The sequence below is a fragment of the Ovis canadensis genome, chromosome 1, assembly GCF_042477335.2.
Source record: "Ovis canadensis isolate MfBH-ARS-UI-01 breed Bighorn chromosome 1, ARS-UI_OviCan_v2, whole genome shotgun sequence".
Classification (NCBI taxonomy): Eukaryota; Metazoa; Chordata; class Mammalia; order Artiodactyla; family Bovidae; genus Ovis; species Ovis canadensis.
In genome coordinates, this window is record NC_091245.1 from 120,602,962 (window position 1) to 120,622,132 (window position 19,171).

At 37.7% G+C, this 19,171-nt stretch overlaps 1 protein-coding gene across 27 annotated transcripts in view; it reads left to right on the plus strand.

Moving 5' to 3' along the window:
* Window positions 1–19,171, plus strand: part of POU2F1 (POU class 2 homeobox 1) — a 196,816-nt gene that overhangs the window by 164,288 nt on the left and 13,357 nt on the right. For all 27 annotated transcript variants that reach the window (XM_069548058.1, XM_069548202.1, XM_069548226.1 and 24 more), the window contains 4 exons: window positions 3,241–3,382; window positions 5,124–5,269; window positions 5,735–5,914; window positions 7,350–7,455. In XM_069548058.1, coding sequence (XP_069404159.1) covers window positions 3,241–3,382; window positions 5,124–5,269; window positions 5,735–5,914; window positions 7,350–7,455 — 574 coding nt within the window. The remainder of the gene's footprint in view (window positions 1–3,240; window positions 3,383–5,123; window positions 5,270–5,734; window positions 5,915–7,349; window positions 7,456–19,171) is intronic.

Genomic DNA, 19,171 nt, shown 5'->3' on the forward strand with positions numbered 1-19,171 from the left:
TTTAATAGATATAATAATTTTAGAGAAAATGCATATTTGTGAAGAGTCTCAGTTATGAGGAAACAAATTGTAATTCACAAAGTTTTTAGTACTTTGGAACTATCTAAACCATCTGACTGGCTTTTTAAAAGAAAGCTAAGATAATATAGAACTAGATTGGTAGAAATAAATTAATAAGCTTAAATAAGTATCAGGTTGGCAGGTTTAGCAGTGCTTCAGCTCTTAAGCTATCAGCATAGCATACTCTTCGTTTCCTAGGAGATTGTTGTCCGAGTGATATGGCAAGACTGTTAAGGCTTTTAAAAACCTTTAACTTTTATACCAAATAGTGGTTCGCCCTTCTGTGGCAATTTGACCCAACACACTGGCAGGGTTGCTTCTCTCTCTTTTTCTCTTTCTCTCTCTCTTGCCTTTTTTTTAGTATTTATGTATTTGGCTGTGTGGGGCCTTAACTGTGGCACACAGACCGTCGCCACCTCATGCAGGACCTTCCACAGGCGTGTGGGCTCTCACTGTGATGCGCGGGCTCCGCTACTCCGCAGCGTATGGGCCCTCGTTGCCCAGTTAGGGATCACACCCACATCCCCTGTATTCCAAGGCAGATTCTTAGCCACTGCGCTAGCAGGAAAGCCCCTCTCTCTTGTTTTGATAAAGGAGCTTCCCTGTGATCTGTGTTCTGCTCGCGGTTTTATCCTGTTATTTGACACGTCGCTTCCTTATTTTTCAAATGACTTTGACTTAGCAGTGGCAGCGTTTCACAGGCCTTGACTGTGTGGATTAAGGCGCACATTACTGATGCAGGATGGGAAGATCAACATGTTTTATGTCAGATACCTCAATTGTGGTTGTTTTAAACATTGCTTTGTATGCAGTTTATATACATTCACTCAGAGGGTAAGTTAGACATTCAAGTTATTAGTTGAAAAAGACAAATTCCTGTTCTCTGAGTAAATATACACGTTATTAGGTGTTTTAAACAGTATTTTCTAACTAAATAATTTGTTAATTAAAGGATTGCTGTAGATGTTATTACATAATTAGAAGGCATGCCATATTCTAACACCATCCCTCACATGTGATACATTATTTCCTAATCTCAATCTTCATTCCTCTTTTTCTCTGCTTTTAAAATAAAAAAATCAAAGTGATATTATTTAGTTCAGATTATGTATGAGTTAACTGTTCAAACATTTACCCTGTGAGGGAGAACCCAAGGTGGTTGTGTATTACGGAAGCACTAAACCATCTGATATCAAATTAGTGAAAATTAGTATATTAACTCAGAGAAAGCAATGGCAACCCACTCCAGTGTTCTTGCCTGGAGAATCCCAGAGACAGTGGGCCCCCGTCTATGGAGTCGCACAGAGTTGGACACGACTGAAGCGACTTAGCAGTATATTAACTGAGGCATCTGCTGCTGTTTAGACAATGAAAGCCTTTACGTGTGATGGTCTACTTCTGCTCTGCTTCTATGAGGCGGTATATTCGGAGCTGTCAGTGAAGCCTTCTATGATTTTGTGTCTGTGCTGTCCAGTAGGATAGTCACTCTCCACACGTGCCTTCTGAGTACTTGAGAGGCAGCTAGTGGTGCTAAGGAATGACATTTCTAGTTTATCCGCTTTGAATTCATTTAAATTACACACGCAGCTGGTAGCTATTCTGTGGGAAAGATTAGAATATAGATCAGTTGGAGTTCAGTTCAGTCACTCAGTCGTGTCCGACTCTTTGCGACCCTATGAACCGCAGTACGCCAGGCCTCCCTGTCCGTCACCAGCTCCCAGAGTTCACTCAGACTCACGTCCATCGAGTCGGTGATGCCATCCAGCCATCTCATCCTCTGTCGTCCCCTTCTCCTGCCCCCAGTTCAAGTATTCTCAAAGTCTCATTTTATCTTTATCCAACATTTCTCCTCTGTTAAACTTTCTGATACAGTTTGCTCACCAGTAAGAAAATGAAGTTTAAAAAGAAATATTCTTTCTTTTCACTGACTAACCCCTTATGTAAGTGCTAATAGACAATGTTCTATCCAAAAGGTGATTTATAAAGGAGATAAATCAAAGGAGTGAGATATTCATAATTCAAAATGAGTGTTGCCAAGATAGTTGGGAGTTGACTGTCTTAGTAGAATTAGCTATGTAGTATTTTGGACCAGAAATGTTGCCTTTCTGTCTTGTCATTAAACTATTTTAAATGAGAGTGTGAATTATTTCTACTGTATAACTGGTGGCTCAGACAGTAAAGAATCTGCCTGTGATGCCAGAGACCCAAGTTCGATCCCTAGGTCAGAAAGATCCCATGAGAAGCGAATGGCTAAAAAAAAAAAAAGAAGAAGAAGAAGGGAATGGCTACCCACTCCAGTGTTCTTGCCTGGAGAATCCAAAGGACAGAGGCTACAGTCCATGGGATCACAAAGAGTCAGACACAATTGAGCGACTGACACTTTGTATCACCTATATATATATACAATAAGAGAGGTTTCAGCTGGAGGAAAAGCCCTCCATACATTTCAAAGGCTTATAGAGAAAGATATTTTTTGCAGTATATTCAGGGGATCATTGTTCTATTGCTATAAGGTTACCAAGTTTCCAGTGCCCATAAAGGTTTTGACTAAATGGGTCAAAACTCTCTACTGTGAATTTCTATAATGGTTACAGAAGTAGTCTTTTTAGAATACCTGGTTTTTATAACAAACTTTGAAATCCAAACTAAGAGTGCAAAGATTTTTTTTTCACAGCTTCCAGAAATACTTTACAGGAAAAAAATTAAAGGACGAAGCATAATTTCTAAGATTTAAAGTGATTTATGTGAAGTTGGATTAGTTCAGAAATATCTAAGGTTATACAGACAGCTACATCTATTAACCCTGTAGGTGATACAAATTAACTGATTTCTAAAGATTACTTAGGTCACTTTGGTTGCATCAGTTACTTGGTAGAATATCAGCACTACCTTTTGAGAGTTAGCAGAAATACTTGATATTTCAATTATTAAGAAGAGATTCAATATGGAGAGAATATGGGACAGTTTTGAATGTTGTCACCATTGAGGCCTAATTAACAGGAACCTTCACTGGAATACTGTGCTCAGCTTAGGGATGGATGTTTTTGTGGAACCTGGTAAATGGAATGATTGTAGATTCTTTGTCTAGAACAGTTACTGGAGCAGCACCCTTGAGTGAAGACCATAAACATTACATGAATCTTCTCTCTCTCTCCTTTCCCATTCTGTATTATTGTACAGGGCGATGTTGGGCTTGCTATGGGTAAACTGTATGGAAATGACTTCAGCCAAACTACCATCTCTCGTTTTGAAGCCTTGAACCTCAGCTTTAAGAACATGTGCAAATTAAAGCCACTTTTGGAGAAGTGGCTAAATGATGCAGGTGGGTAAATATATAAAATATATATATATTTCCCTGTTGATCATTGAAATTTTACAGGAGGGATTGTTGTATAAATGGGGATTACATTTCTTATTACATTATTGATACTACAGAATCTTAAAGCTCACTAATCTTGGGAGAATCAATATAAATTATGACTACATAAATTAGAGAGCTAATTCATTTAAATAGTCTAGTAATTACAAGGTACATAATCAGCAATAGTTTTTAGCTTTGGAACATTTCTTGTATTTGAGCCCAGAATGAGAGACAGTTGAAGGAAGCTGAAGAGGCTAAGAAGGCCTATGTATTTAAATAAACTTGAAAAACAAGTTTATTGGTTCTTCCTCCATGGATTATTATAAATTTGTTCCTGATAGTATTTCTGCTTTGTCATTAAAAGTGACCACACATTGGTATGTCTATACAATGGACTATTACTCAACCATGAAAAAGAATGAAATGTTACCATTTACAACAGCATGGCTGGACCTAGAGAATATTATATTTAGTAAATAAGTCAAACAAAGACAACTACTATATGATACCACTTATATGTGGAATCCAAAAAATAATACAAATCTGTATTCATGTAGAAACAATCACAGACATAGAAAAAAAAACTTATAGTTACCAAAAATGGGAGAGGGAAGGAGGGACATATTGGGAGTATGAGTTTAATAAATACAAAAAATACAAATTACTACTGTACATAGGTAAGCAACAAAGACCTGCTGTATTGTACAGAGAATTATATTCAACATCTTGTAATACTCTGTAGTAAAATACAATCTGAAAAAATGTATTTATAACTGAATCACTTTGCTATATACCTGAAACCAATAAAATATAGTAAATCAATTATACTTTGATTTTTAAAAAATGACTACCTTTTTATACATTAAAAAAAAATTGAGCTATTAGTTTTAACTTACATGCTTTTTGCTGCAGTTTCCCTTTGGAGATTTTGAATTTTGAGTCACAGAATCATAGACTGTTAGAGCTATAAGGAATCATAGGGATCCCCTAGACTGTGGTTCTCATTGTAGGTGTGAACAAAATTCAGGTCTTTTGCAAAGACAAACCTATAACTCCCAACTTTGAACAGTTCCACATATGGCCTCAGCATCTGTAATCTTACTGAGTTCCACAGGTGTAAACCGGTGGTCTGTTCCCTTCGTAGAAAATAGAGTGGAAAGAAACTCAGAGATGTCTCTGACATGCTCAGGGTCATTAAACTATTAAATGGCCGAATCTTGTTTAAACTTTAAATAGTTTAAAAATGTTTCATTGTTTGGTTTGAGGGGAAGGAGAGAAATACCAGTGAAATAAAATGAGAGGTCATTTGCAAGATAAACGTTTAACAGTCAATAATTTCCAGGTTTTCTTCCTTTCATCCTTAGAGTTAATAAATGAAAGAGCAAGCAAAACCAAATCAGAAGAGCAGAACTCTCTCATGGAAGCTGAAGAGGTAGAGCTTAGAGTAAAGAGAGGAGCAGTCGACTACTGTGTCAGAACAAGTCAGAGCGTAGCAGGCGATCTAATGAGCCGTCCTGAGACAGGGCCAGCAAGAGCAGTGGGAAGGCCCATGGCAGCGAGCACATTCTAATACAAGTTATAGTAACCTTCCATACTTGCTGTTAGCCTGAAATATTTCGGTTGATTGTTGTTACTAATATGTAATTGTGTGCATGAATCATGCTCAGCTAATTTGATTTATGTGTTTTCTTCTTTCTTACAGAGAACCTCTCATCTGATTCAGCTCTCTCCAGCCCAAGTGCCCTGAATTCTCCAGGGATGGGGATTGAGGGCTTGAACCGTAGGAGGAAGAAACGCACCAGCATAGAGACCAACATTCGTGTGGCCTTAGAGAAGAGTTTCTTGGAGGTTAGTGAGGTTTTTACTTTTCATGTACATGGGATTGTCTGTGTAATACTAATGTTATGTACAGCGGAAACACAAGTAGTTTGGTTTGGCTAAATTCTAGTGTTTGGAACTGGAACTCTTGCCTTCCTCACATTGTCCAAATGAGATTATGTGTATGAAGCACTGGAAAAATTCTTAAATTCCCACTAATAAATAAGGCATTAGTTTCATTCATGATTAATTGCCCTTAAAAATATATGTGTATATATATATACAAGAATAGCATTCTAAGTTAATATGACTACATTTAATCAATGCATGTTTGTTAGAACATGGAAGTTTTTTGTTAGAAGTGGAGTAATACGGCCCTGTATAGCCCAGCTTCATTCTCTTGTTTCTCCTGTTCGCTTATTCATTTAGTGACGTGGTCATGCCTGTAGTTCAGAAAGTTTTTCCAACAGATGATTTTATTATTTTCCCCTTCAGAATCAAAAGCCTACCTCGGAAGAAATCACCATGATTGCTGATCAACTTAACATGGAAAAGGAGGTAATACGTGTTTGGTTTTGTAACCGCCGCCAGAAGGAAAAAAGAATCAACCCCCCCAGCAGTGGTGGGACCAGCAGCTCACCTATCAAAGCAGTTTTCCCCAGCCCAGCCTCACTGGTAAGGATGGGATGCAAGGGTACGCGCTCAATAGCTAATGTTTACATTATGAATGACCTATCAAATGAATTTATATCCTTATAGGAATCTATTATATATATTCATGTTGAATAAAGGTGTATAAATTTATATTTTAAATGTTACCAAAGTAATGAAATCTCTTGTTGTTAACCCAAGAACTTAACTGATCTTTCTTTTTTAAACAGTTTTAATCCTTTCCTATTTCATTGCAGTTCCATTATTGTCTTCTCTGCTATAGTTTATTAGGTTACTCTCTAACTGGGAGTCAGTTTGCAGCTAATTTCAGTTATCTAAAAAATCTTCAGTTGCTCTTTATTCATTTTGGGTTCTAAGGCTCAGTTTATTAAACTTTTACTTACATGATTAAGTGACAGTAAATTCCCAGATAACCTTTAGCTCTGAGTTTGTATTGATGTGGGCCTTTTATTTATAACCGTACTGAGTAACCTCTGCTGTTAACATTAAAATAGTATTGCTAGACTGAAGGGACATACAGTTGTCAGGTGACTCACTTGATCTTTAGAACAGTTGTGAATGTGATGCCATGTTTCCAACCAGGATTCCAAAGACGGGAATATTGTTGAGTTTGTATTTCTGATACTTCCTTGTTAATTTATTTCTAATTTAATATTACTCTATGCCAAGGAGACTTTTCAAACTAAAGTCATCATTAATAGCACTTCCTAGTTTGTTAAGTGAAAGCTTTGATTGTTAACTGGTAAGCCTTTGATCATACAGTTCATGAGATAGTAGTTATGAACATGATAGTATTAGGCAGTCTTGTTTTATGTACATGACTTTCGTGCTTTGGATTTATTTGTACTAGAAGGAGGAAGGGAGGAAGGATAGGATAGAAGGAAGGTAATATTTGCTGCTTTAGTGTATCAATATGTAATTCCAAAAAAAGAAACTGTCCTTATTAAAAAATTTGTTTTATATTCTTTCCATAATGAGATTTCATTAGAAACAAAATCAAGACAGTCTTACCCCCACATAGCTGAAAGTAGAAGTAATAATACAAGAACTCCAAATTCTATGATCCCCTTGAATAGTTTTCTTGTTTAGATCACTTATAATGATGTAGTATTTTTTAATGATTTAGAGTATATCTTATTCAACATAATTGAAATATGGGAATTTTAAAATTAATTTTTCATTAAAACTTGGGCAAAGCCATTTGTAATATTACGGGAAAACCATCTAGTAAAAGCAGCCTTTCAACATAAGCCAGTTTTCTCAATTCCAAGGTCAGAGAGTAATTAATAAAATCATTTCCTTTTGGACAGTTTAATTTTATTCTGTTGTATCTGGAATTTTCAAAATGTTTGTAGGAAAAATAAACCTGCAGTGTGGAGTTAAATTTTTAAATTTTGGTTTTCAACTGCTTTTGCATGTTTTCACTTCCGACCTCTAGGTGGCAACCACACCAAGCCTTGTGACGAGCAGTGCAGCAACTACCCTCCCGGTCAATCCAGTCCTTCCTTTAACCAGCGCCGCGGTAACTAATCTCTCTGTTACAGGTAAGCAGCAACCAGGCTGTGCAGCTCTTAGGCAAATAGTAGGCCCATGATAAGTTTCTGTGAGAATCTGCCATTAAATTGTAAACTAAGGTTTTAACTAAAAATATATATTGCTTTTTTTAAAAAAAAGTTGTATGTGAAAACCTGAACTCTTAAAAAAGTATCAGGCATAATACATTTTTCCAGGAAGAATGTTTTCACATAAAGATTTTACCTTTTTTTCTTTCCCACATTACTTTGTCTTTTACATTGCTCCTCAGCATTACCTTTTTTTTTTCGGCCATGCCACGCAGCAGATCCCATCTAGGGACTGAACCTGCAGTGGAAGCGCCGAGTCTTAACCACTGGGCCACCAGGGAAGGCCCAGAGTTACTTTTTTTCAAATTAACTTCTCCTCTCCTTAAAAATGTTTAATAGCTTCAGCTTTTTGCATTCAGGAAAACATCCAAATTCACCATGAATTCATAAACTATTTACAGTCTGGACCTTATCTTCCACTCGTCTTTTCTCCATCCTATCCTCAAAACACAGGAAGGATCCTTCGTACCTTTGTAAACATCCCCACAGTGTAAAATGTCCATCCCAGCCTTCACTTCTTTCTGTCAGTAATGATACTACTCCAGCTTAGATATCATTTCTTCTTGGATATGTACTGTTTAGCTTCTCCAGGAAATTATTTCCACCTGCCTAGATTATAAACAATTTTTATACTTCTTTCTTTTCCAGTAGACTTTGTACATCTCAAAAGATCTATCATTTTTGAAATGTCAGTGCCTAGCTTAGTGTTTGACACATTCATGGTAAAAATGAATAAATATTTTCTGTTTAAATGGCACATTTTCGGATACATCTAAAATAAATTAGTATTGTCATCAGAAGGTTTTTAGTGATACACATTGCAGAAGACATTCTCTAATTATTCACCAAGTTGATATATATGCTACTAATTCATTGGATAGATTTATGATTTTTCATAATCAAGCTTTAATTTAACCTGGAGTTGGGAAATTTGATTTTTTTTTCCACTCATATTTTGTTACTTAACCATGATGTAAAAATTGGATTAAATGGTTTTATGTAGTTATTAAATTTCTAAGTTAGAAAATTTCATAATATTGTTTATTCAGAGCAGTACCTTTGATAACTTTTGGGCCTTTGACCTCTTTGAAAATTTGGTGAGAGCTCTAAACTTTTCCTCTCACAAAATAGACATACTCAGTTTTTAGTAAAATACAAGGAGGTTTATAAATGACAGACCTCATCAGCTCTCACCTTACTAAGGCTTGCCATTTCTGGATGTCTTAGAGGTAAATTAAAAACTTCTGTTCCAGAGTGTATAGTATTCAGCACCTTAGCTTAATATGCACACTATTGTGATTGGTTGCTATTGTGTTGGTCACCAGGAACATGAAATTCCTGCCTCTGCAGCAGTTACTATCTACCCTAACTGCATTAACTGGTAAATTGTGTAGTTTACCTTCCAAACAAATTATAAGTCATATGACATTAGGTTTAAGGATACCTCTCTTGTTAAAAAAAAAAAACAAAAAACAAAAACATAATAGTTCAGACATTAAGAACGAGTAGCTTTGCAGATTTCATAAAATGGTGCATTAAATGGCATCTCTTAAATGGCATAAATCTGAAGCAAAAGGTAATTTAAGAAGATATACATACTCAAAACTAGCTGGAAATTTAAAAAATTTTGGTGATCTTAACTGACTAATCAAATTCTCTTAAACTCAATTACTTGGCCCATTTATGTACATTTAATTATGACAATTTTCTGAAATGTTAGTAACTTTTGGAATGAAATTTTTCTTTAATCATTAAAATTTTTAACATGGGAAATTCAAATAGGAAAGACAAAGTCACCGTGAGTACTCTTTTTATATCTTTTTTTTATGTGTACATAGATGTACAATTCTAATAGTATTTACAGTGTCTCCTGGTTTTTTTAACTTAATATCTTTTAACATCTTCCTCTGTTATTATAATCTTTACTTTTCTAATTTTGATTTGCCTTAATGTCAAATGATTATACTGTAATTTCATAAACATTTCTATATCCTGACATCATGGTTAAGTTCTACAGAGGGTAGCCAACTTTTACAGTTTGAGCCTCCAAATATTGAATCCCAGGAAACTCCTCAAGGGTCTAAGCCTCATAACCAGCCTTGCTTGTTCACTACTTTATTTCTCATGTCCAGCACACCACCTAGAGTGTAAGATGCCCAGTAATTATTAAATGAATGAAGTTTTCACTATTATGAATACTATAATGAACACCTTTGTGCCTACAGCTTTTTCTTTAATTTTTTAACATCATTTCAGACGTATAGAAAAGTTATAAGAATCATTTGAAGAAATCCCAAATCTCTTCCTTCAGTTCAGTTCAGTTTAGCCGCTCAGTCGTGTCCAACTCTTTGTGACCCCATGAACCGCAGCATGCCAGGCCTCCCTGTCCATCACCAACTCCCGGAGTTCACTTAGACTCATGTCCATCGAGTCAGTGTTGCCATCCAGCCATCTCATCCTCTGTCGTCCCCTTCTCCTCCTGCCCCCAATCCCTCCCAGCATCAGAGTCTTTTCCAATGAGTCAACTCTTCGCATGAGGTGGCCAAAGTACTGGAGTTTCAGCTTTAGCATCATTCCTTCCAAAGAAATCCCAGGGCTGATCTCCTTCAGAATGGACTGGTTGGATCTCCTCGCAGTCCAAGGGACTCTCAAGAGTCTTCTCCAACACCACAGTTCAAAAGCATCAATTCTTCGGTGCTCAGCTTTCTTCACAGTCCAACTCTCACATCCATACCTGACCACTGGAAAAACCATAGCCTTGGCTAGACGGACCTTAGTTGGCAAAGTAATGTCTCTGCTTTTGAATATGCTATCTAGGTTGATCATAACTTTTCTTCCAAGGAGTAAGCGTCTTAATTTTGTGGCTGCAGTCACCACCCGCAGTGATCTTGGAGCCCAAAAAAATAAAGTCTGACACTTTCCACTGTTTTCCCATCTATTTCCCATGAAGTGATGGGACCAGATGCCATGATCTTTGTTTTTGGCATAGTCAATAAAACAGAAATAGATGTTTTTCTGGAACTCACTTGCTTTTTCAATGATCCAGCGGATGTTGGCAATTTGATCTCTTCCTTACATTTTCAAAATATTAAAATTTTACTGTATTTGCTTCCTCTCTTCCTTTTCCCCAATCTGTGTGTTTCTCTTCCTGTGTTTGTGTATGTGTTTTTTTCTGAACTGTTTTTAAGAGCAAATTACAGATATACCCCCTCTACCCCTAATACTTTACTATGCATTTTTAATAAGCAAGAAATTCTATATCTAACCAGAGTAGTTACAAAACATCAGGCTGTTAACATTGACTCAGTTACTATTATCTAGTAGGCAACTCACATTGAGGTTTTGCCAGTTGAGTCAGTAATGTCCCCACAGCAGCAGAAGATCCAAGATCATGTGTTGCATTCAGTCGCTGTGTCTCTTTAGGTCATTTAATTTGGGACAGTTTGAATCTTTGTGCTTTGCGGCATTGATATTTTTGAGGAGTATGGCTAGTTATTTTGTAGAATGTCCCTTAATTTGGGTTTACTTAAATGTTTTATCATGATTAGATTCAGATGATGTGCTTTGGGCAGGAACCCCACAGAAGTGGTGTTGAGTCCCTTTTGTGCCTTATGTGGATACGTGTGCTGTTGGTTAGTCCCAATGTTTTTAACTTTGATAATTTCATTAAGGTGGTATCTGCCACATTTTTTCATTGTATAAGTTACTGCATGTTGTTAATGTAGTAACATTCTACATTCTAAGGGTAGTTATTTTACTTCTTACAGTTAGTATCTTGTGAGGAGTTTGAGACTGCAGATATCGTGCTCCTCAGATACTAGTGCCCATTGATGATTTTTGCCTGAATCTGTGTTTTTCTGGCTCTCATATAATTTCATCATTTCTTTTACATTTATTAGTTGGCTTTCAACTTTAAGGATGAACTTTTCCTTTTCCCCCATTCATCTGTCTGTATCAGTGTGGACTCAGAAATTCTTTCTGTATTCAGTAGGTTACAGTCACTTTTTTTTTTTTTTTTAGTTTTTTATTTTTAAAATTTTAAAATCTTTAATTCTTACATGCGTTCCCAAACATGGACCCCCCCCTCCCACCTCCCTCCCCATAACATCTCTCTGGGTCATCCCCATGCACCAGCCCCAAGCTTGCTGCATCCTGTGTCAGACATAGACTGGCGATTCAATTCTTACATGATAGTATACATGTTAGACTGTCATTCTCCCAAATCATCCCACCCTCTCCCTCTCCCTCTGAGTCCAAAAGTCCGTTATACACATCTGTGTCTCTTTCCCTGTCTTGCATACAGGGTCGTCATTGCCATCTTCCTAAATTCCATATATATGTGTTAGTATACTGTATTGGTGTTTTTCTTTCTGGCTTACTTCACTCTGTATAATCGGCTCCAGTTTCATCCATCTCATCAGAACTGATTCAAATGAATTCTTTTTAACGGCTGAGTAATACTCCATTGTGTATATGTACCACAGCTTTCTTATCCATTCATCTGCTGATGGACATCTAGGTTGTTTCCATGTCCTGGCTATTATAAACAGTGCTGCGATGAACATTGGGGTACATGTGTCTCTTTCCATTCTGGTTTCCTCGGTGTGTATGCCCAGAAGTGGGATTGCTGGGTCATAAGGTAGTTCTGTTTGCAATTTTTTAAGGAATCTCCACACTGTTCTCCATAGTGGCTGTACTAGTTTGCATTCCCACGAACAGTGTAGGAGGGTTCCCTTTTCTCCACACCCTCTCCAGCATTTATTGCTTGCAGATTTTTGGATCGCAGCCATTCTGACTGGTGTGAAGTGGTACCTCATTGTGGTTTTGATTTGCATTTCTCTAATAATGAGTGATGTTGAGCATCTTTTCATGTGTTTGTTAGCCATCCGTATGTCTTCTTTGGAGAAATGTCTATTTAGTTCTTTGGCCCATTTTTTGATTGGGTCGTTTATTTTTCTGGAATTGAGCTGCATAAGTTGCTTGTATATTTTTGAGATTAGTTGTTTGTCAGTTGCTTCATTTGCTATTATTTTCTCCCATTCAGAAGGCTGTCTTTTCACCTTGCTTATATTTTCCTTTGTTGTGCAGAAGCTTTTAATTTTAATTAGATCCCATTTGTTTATTTTTGCTTTTATTTCCAGAATTCTGGGAGGTGGATCATAGAGGATCCTGCTGTGATTTATGTCTGAGAGTGTTTTGCCTATGTTCCCTTCTAGGAGTTTTATAGTTTCTGATCTTACATTTAGATCTTTAATCCATTTTGAGTTTATTTTTGTGTGCGGTGTTAGGAAGTGATCTAGTTTCATTCTTTTACAAGTGGTTGACCAGTTTTCCCAGCACCACTTGTTAAAGAGATTGTCTTTACTCCATTGTATATTCTTGCCTCCTTTGTCAAAGATAAGGTGTCCATATGTGTGTGGATTTATCTCTGGGCTTTCTATTTTGTTCCATTGATCTATATGTCTGTCTTTGTGCCAGTACCATACTGTCTTGATGACTGTGGCTTTGTAGTAGAGCCTGAAGTCAGGCAAGTTGATTCCTCCAGTTCCATTCTTCTTTCTCAAGATTGCTTTGGCTATTCGAGGTTTTTTGTATTTCCATACAAATCTTGAAATTATTTGTTCTAGTTCTGACCATAATGCATTAAGATTAGATCTCAATTACAGGAGAAAAACTATTAAAAATTCCAACATATGGAGGATGAACAACACACTTCTGAATAACCAACAAATCACAGAAGAAATCAAAAAAGAAATCAAAATATGCATAGAAACGAATGAAAATGAAAACACAACAACCCAAAACCTGTGGGACACTATAAAAGCAGTGCTAAGAGGAAAGTTCATAGCAATACAGGCATACCTCAAGAAACAAGAAAAAAGTCAAATAAATAACCTAACTCTACAATTAAAGCAACTAGAAAAGGAAGAGTTGGAGAACCCCAGAGTTAGTAGAAGGAAAGAAATCTTAAAAATTAGGGCAGAAATAAATGCAAAAGAAACAAAAGAGACCATAGCAAAAATCAACAAAGCCAAAAGCTGGTTCTTTGAAAGGATAAATAAAATTGACAAACCATTAGCCAGACTCATCAAGAAGCAAAGAGAGAAAAATCAAATCAATAAAATTAGAAATGAAAATGGAGAGATCACAACAGACAACACAGAAATACAAAGGATCATAAGAGACTACTATCAGCAGTTGTATGCCAATAAAATGGATAACGTGGAAGAAATGGACAAATTCTTAGAAAAGTACAATTTTCCAAAACTGAACCAGGAAGAAATAGAAAATCTTAACAGACCCATCACAAGCACAGAAATTGAAACTGTAATCAGAAATCTTCCAGCAAACAAAAGCCCAGGTCCAGACGGCTTCACAGCTGAATTCTACCAAAAATTTCGAGAAGAGCTAACACCTATCCTCCTCAAACTCTTCCAGAAAATTGCAGAGGAAGGTAAACTTCCAAACTCATTCTGTGAGGCCACCATCACCCTAATACCAAAACCTGACAAAGATGTCACAAAAAAAGAAAACTACAGGCCAATATCACTGATGAACATAGATGCAAAAATCCTCAACAAAATTCTAGCAATCAGAATCCAACAACACATTAAAAAGATCATACACCATGACCAAGTGGGCTTTATCCCAGGGATGCAAGGATTCTTCAATATCCGTAAATCAATCAGTGTAATTCACCACATTAACAAATTGAAAAATAAAAACCATATGATTATCTCAATAGATGCAGAGAAGGCCTTTGACAAAATTCAACATCCATTTATGATAAAAACTCTCCAGAAAGCAGGAATAGAAGGAACATACCTCAACATAATAAAAGCTATCTATGACAAACCCACAGCAAACATTATCCTCAATGGTGAAAAATTGAAAGCATTTCCCCTAAAGTCAGGAACAAGACAAGGGTGTCCACTTTCACACTACTATTCAACATAGTTCCGGAAGTTTTGGCCACAGCAATCAGAGCAGAAAAAGAAATAAAAGGAATCCAAATTGGAAAAGAAGAAGTAAAACTCTCACTGTTTGCAGATGACATGATCCTCTACATGGAAAACCCTAAAGACTCCACCAGAAAATTACTAGAGCTAATCAATGAATATAGTAAAGTTGCAGGATATAAAATCAACACACAGAAATCCCTTGCATTCCTATACACGAATAATGAGAAAGTGGAAAAAGAAATTAAGGAAACAATTCCATTCACCATTGCAACGAAAAGAATAGAATACTTAGGAATATATCTACCTAAAGATACTAAAGACTTATATATAGAAAACTATAAAACACTGATGAAAGAAATCAAAGAGGACACTAATAGATGGAGAAATATACCATGTTCATGGATCGGAAGAATCAATATAGTGAAAATGAGTATACTACCCAAAGCAATTTACAAATTCAATGCAATCCCTATCAAGCTATCAGCCACTTTTTATTTTAATATTCAGATTTTCCAGATTTAGCCAAAGGGAACTACTTCAAAGTGGCTTCTGTGCCCTTTTGACGTGTCCCTAGCATTCTTTGAGTACTTCCTGATTGTTCTGGCACACATAATGTTCAGCCTCATCTTAAAGTTTCTCTGCCTCTGGCCTAGAATCAGCCTCCTTAAAATTCCCCAGTTCATACTGAGATCTCCAGTTCCAATCCAGTATCCTCTTGTTCATTCTTTTCTATCCTAATCTCTTTCCGTATTTTAACTCCCTTCTCAGTGTCAAGTAACCTGGCTTCCATTATCAACAATTATAAATTACTCAATTGCACAATCCTATAGTGAAAAGAAGGGGATTTCAAAATTGCTAACCCATGCCTCTGAAAAGACCGACTAATTCAGTTCAGTTTAGAGTTCTTGTCTTAAGCCTAAAGACATGATGTTCAAATACTGTGTTCAAAAGTTATCTGGGTTAGTTCTTCTTATATACCCTTCAGTGTATTTACGTTATTCATTTGAAATTCCATTTAGTTTCTTTTTTGTTCATATTAAGTATTAGTGTTTTTCCTTCCATCCTTGTGATATTTTTAAAGACTATGAGATATTAACTGTTTTATAAGTCAAGACTATACAAAAAGTTCTGCTTGGAAAAATGTCATTCCTTTCTCTCATAACTCTCTGTATCCTTTCTATCCCATTCCCACTTGTGCCATTCCTGCATACTTAGGTGACCTTTTTTGGCTTAACAGATATTCTGAAAATCACTCCACATTAGTTCATGGAAATCTTCATTATTTTGTTTCATTGTTGTAGAGTACTCCGTTATGTGCATATATTACATTTTATTTTAACTCCCTTCCTGTGGTATGGACATTGAATATGTTTCCAATATTTTTTAATTATTGACCATGCTGCAGGAGTAACCTTGTGGATAAGTATTTTTGTGCTGTTGGAAGTGTGTCTTGAGGGTAATTTCAAAAAGTAGAATTGGTGAGTCAAAAGGTATCTCTGTAGTTTTGTTGGATATATCAATTGCCTTCCAAAAGGAGTGTACTTATTTTCATTCCCACTAATAGTACATGCGAAGAGTTGACTCATTGGAAAAGACCCTGATGCTGGAAGGGATTGGGGGCAGGAGGAGAAGGGGACGACAGAGGATGAGATGGCTGGATGGCATCACCGACTTGATGCATATGAGTTTGGGTGAACTCCGGGAGCTGGTGATGGACAGGGAGGCCTGGCATGCTGCGATTCATGGGGTTGCAGAGAGTCAGACACGACTGAGCGACTGAACTGAACTGAATAATACACGAGAGGGCCAGCTTCCCCACAGCCTATGCACTTTTTAATTTTTGCCAGTCTGACATGTGAGAAATTGTATCCAGTGCACCTTTATGGTTTTTATTTTGGCTGTGCTGGGTCTCCATTGCTGCGCATGGGCTTTCTCTAGTTGCGGTATACGGACTTCTCACTGCAGCAGGGCACAGGCTAGAGCACACAGGCTCCAGTAGTTGCATCTTTAGGGCTCAGCAGTTGCAGTTCAAGGATGTTGTGTTGCGCAGGCTCAGTAGTTGTGGTACAAGGATTTGGTTGCCCCTGTGGAATCTTCTCGGACCAGGGATAGAACCCACATCCACCACATTGGCAGGTGGATTCTTAACCGCTGACCACCAGGGAAGTCCTCTCAGAGTACTTTAAATTTCAGGTTTTGAACCATGTAAAGTTGAACATCGTTTCATATACTTGAGTCATTTTCATCTTTTATAACAGTGAAGTAGGTTTTGTGTCACACCAATTGATCAGTATTGCACAGACTAGAAATTCCAGCCAAGGGAAGTGGTAAGAGCAGACATGGCTGTCTTCTTTCCAGCCATGTTAGTTTTATGTTGGTGCATAACAATTACTAAAACTTAGTGGCCTAAATCAATTCTCATTTACTATCCCACGTATAGGTTGGAAGTGTAAGCATAGATTAGAGCTAAGTCCTCTGCTCAGGGATTTATCAGGCTGAAGTTAAGATGTTGGCTGGGGCTGTGACCTCATATGACAACTGAGATCTTTCAACTTCATTAGTTTTCAGAATTCTATCCTTATGGTTATAGGACTGAAGTCCCCCACCCCGCCCTTTTTTTTTTTTTTTAGCTGGCTGTCAGCTAAATCAGTCAGATCCCACAGGCTAACCCCGAGTCCTAGCTCCATGACCATAAACATGGCAGCTTCTTCAGAAGCAACATGAAAGTCTCTATCCAGTCAGCTGCTACAGAGGATCTTATAAATATAAGGTAATCAGTCCTCTCATCTTTGTCATATGATATAATCCAGTTAAAGGAAGAGTTATTGCGTCTCCGATCGTATTCACAGATCTACCTGTACTTAAGAGATGGGGATTATACATCAGGATTTTGATGTCTTCTTTTAAAGAGTTTTTGAGTTGGTTTTGGCAGGCAGATAGATTACTACAGATTAGCTTGTCTCTTTCAAGACTTGTTTTTTAAGCTTTACTAGATTGGCCCTAAAGTAGCCTTCACTAGTTTCAGGGGTGAGCCTTCTGGGGTCTCTAATGAGTGCCCAACTCAACAGTGTCTCCTCTCTGTGTAGTTAGACAAGGAGTATCTCCTTGTCTTGCATGACTTCCAGGGATCGCTCGGTTTACAGCCGCCCTGCCTAGACTCACGGCGTTTCCCTGTGCATGTGTAATTTAGTATTAACTAAGGATTCTAGGAAACCCCGTTGTGCATTTCTAGAGAGATTTCTCTATCTAGTGTCTTCCTTTCCACTACTGTCTCCTGCGAACTCCAGCCATTTGGGCATTCAGCCATAGTTTTCTTCTCCTTGAATCAGTGAAATTGCTGTGCTCTACTTCGTTTCCTCCCCCAGCCCTTCCAGGGACGCCCCTGGTGGCACAGTGGTCACCAATCCACCTGCCAGTGCAGAGCAGCTAAACCCATGTGCAGTGACTACTGAGCCTGCATTCTGCAGCTCCTGAAGCCCTGGTGCCTAGAGCCTGGGCTCACAGCAGAGAAACCACCACAATGAGAAGCCCCCACTCCACAACCAAGAGGGGCCCCCACTCACCGCAACTGGAGAAAGCCTGTGCGAAGCACTGAAGACCCGGTGCTGCCAAAAAGAAACAAATGGAAGCGCTCGCAAATAAAGGGCCCACATCATTTGTTTCTCTTTCTTCAGGGAGCACAGCCCTGTGCTGCTTATCTTCTCATATTTAAAATGGTTTCTCTTATGTTTCTCTATTCTTACTATGGTGTAAGTAAGGGTAAGTTTGCTGTCATTACTCTTATTGTCAAAGGCAAACTATTGAATGAACAATCAGAATTTATAACTCTAAAGTCTAAGGTGAGCCCCCACCATGGTGTCTGTCTTGTAGTGTTCATGCTTTTGTGACTGTCTTGTTAGCAGACTTACTTTAGAGACCCACCTCCCAAGTCAGGTAACTGGGGGTGACCTCTAACTTTGAGGTTGACCTTCAGTCAACAGCCAGAAAGAAGTTCAGCATTTAGTCTAGAGTAGCAAGCAAATTCTGCCAAATGATTTTTCCCAACAACCCAGGTGAGCTTTGCAACATACTCTTCCCCAGTTATGCCAACAGAATGGAACAGTTTGGCCGGTACTTTATTGTGGCCTTGCAGAGGACCAGCTAGGCTGTGCTTGCACACCTGACCCACAGAAACTGTAACTGTGTGTTGTTTTCTGTTGCCAAGTTTGTAGCACTTTGTTAAATAGCAATAGAAAGTGAGTATGATAGTATTGGGATGGTTTAGTCGCTCAGTCTTGTCTGCCTCTTTGTGACCCTATGGACTGTGTAGCCCACCAGGCACCTGTGTCCATGGGATTTCCCAGTTAAAAATACTGGAATGGGTTGCCATTTCCTTTTCCAAGGGGTCTTCTCGACCCAGGGATCGAACCTACCTCTACTGCATTGCAGGTGGATTCTTTACAACTGAGCCCGCAGGGAAGCCCACAATAGTATTAAATTTGCATAAATATTCTTCAAAGCCAGCCCATGATAGGGTAAAAAAATGTAATCTTACAGCACTTAAACCCTGCTCCTTGAAAGAGAAGATTAAAAGAGTCGGATGTCAAATGGATTTTGTTTTCTTCCTCTTGTCAGCTCAAAATCATGTCCTGTTTTAGTTTTAGTCCTGTTTGGACCATAACTTTATTATAGCCTCT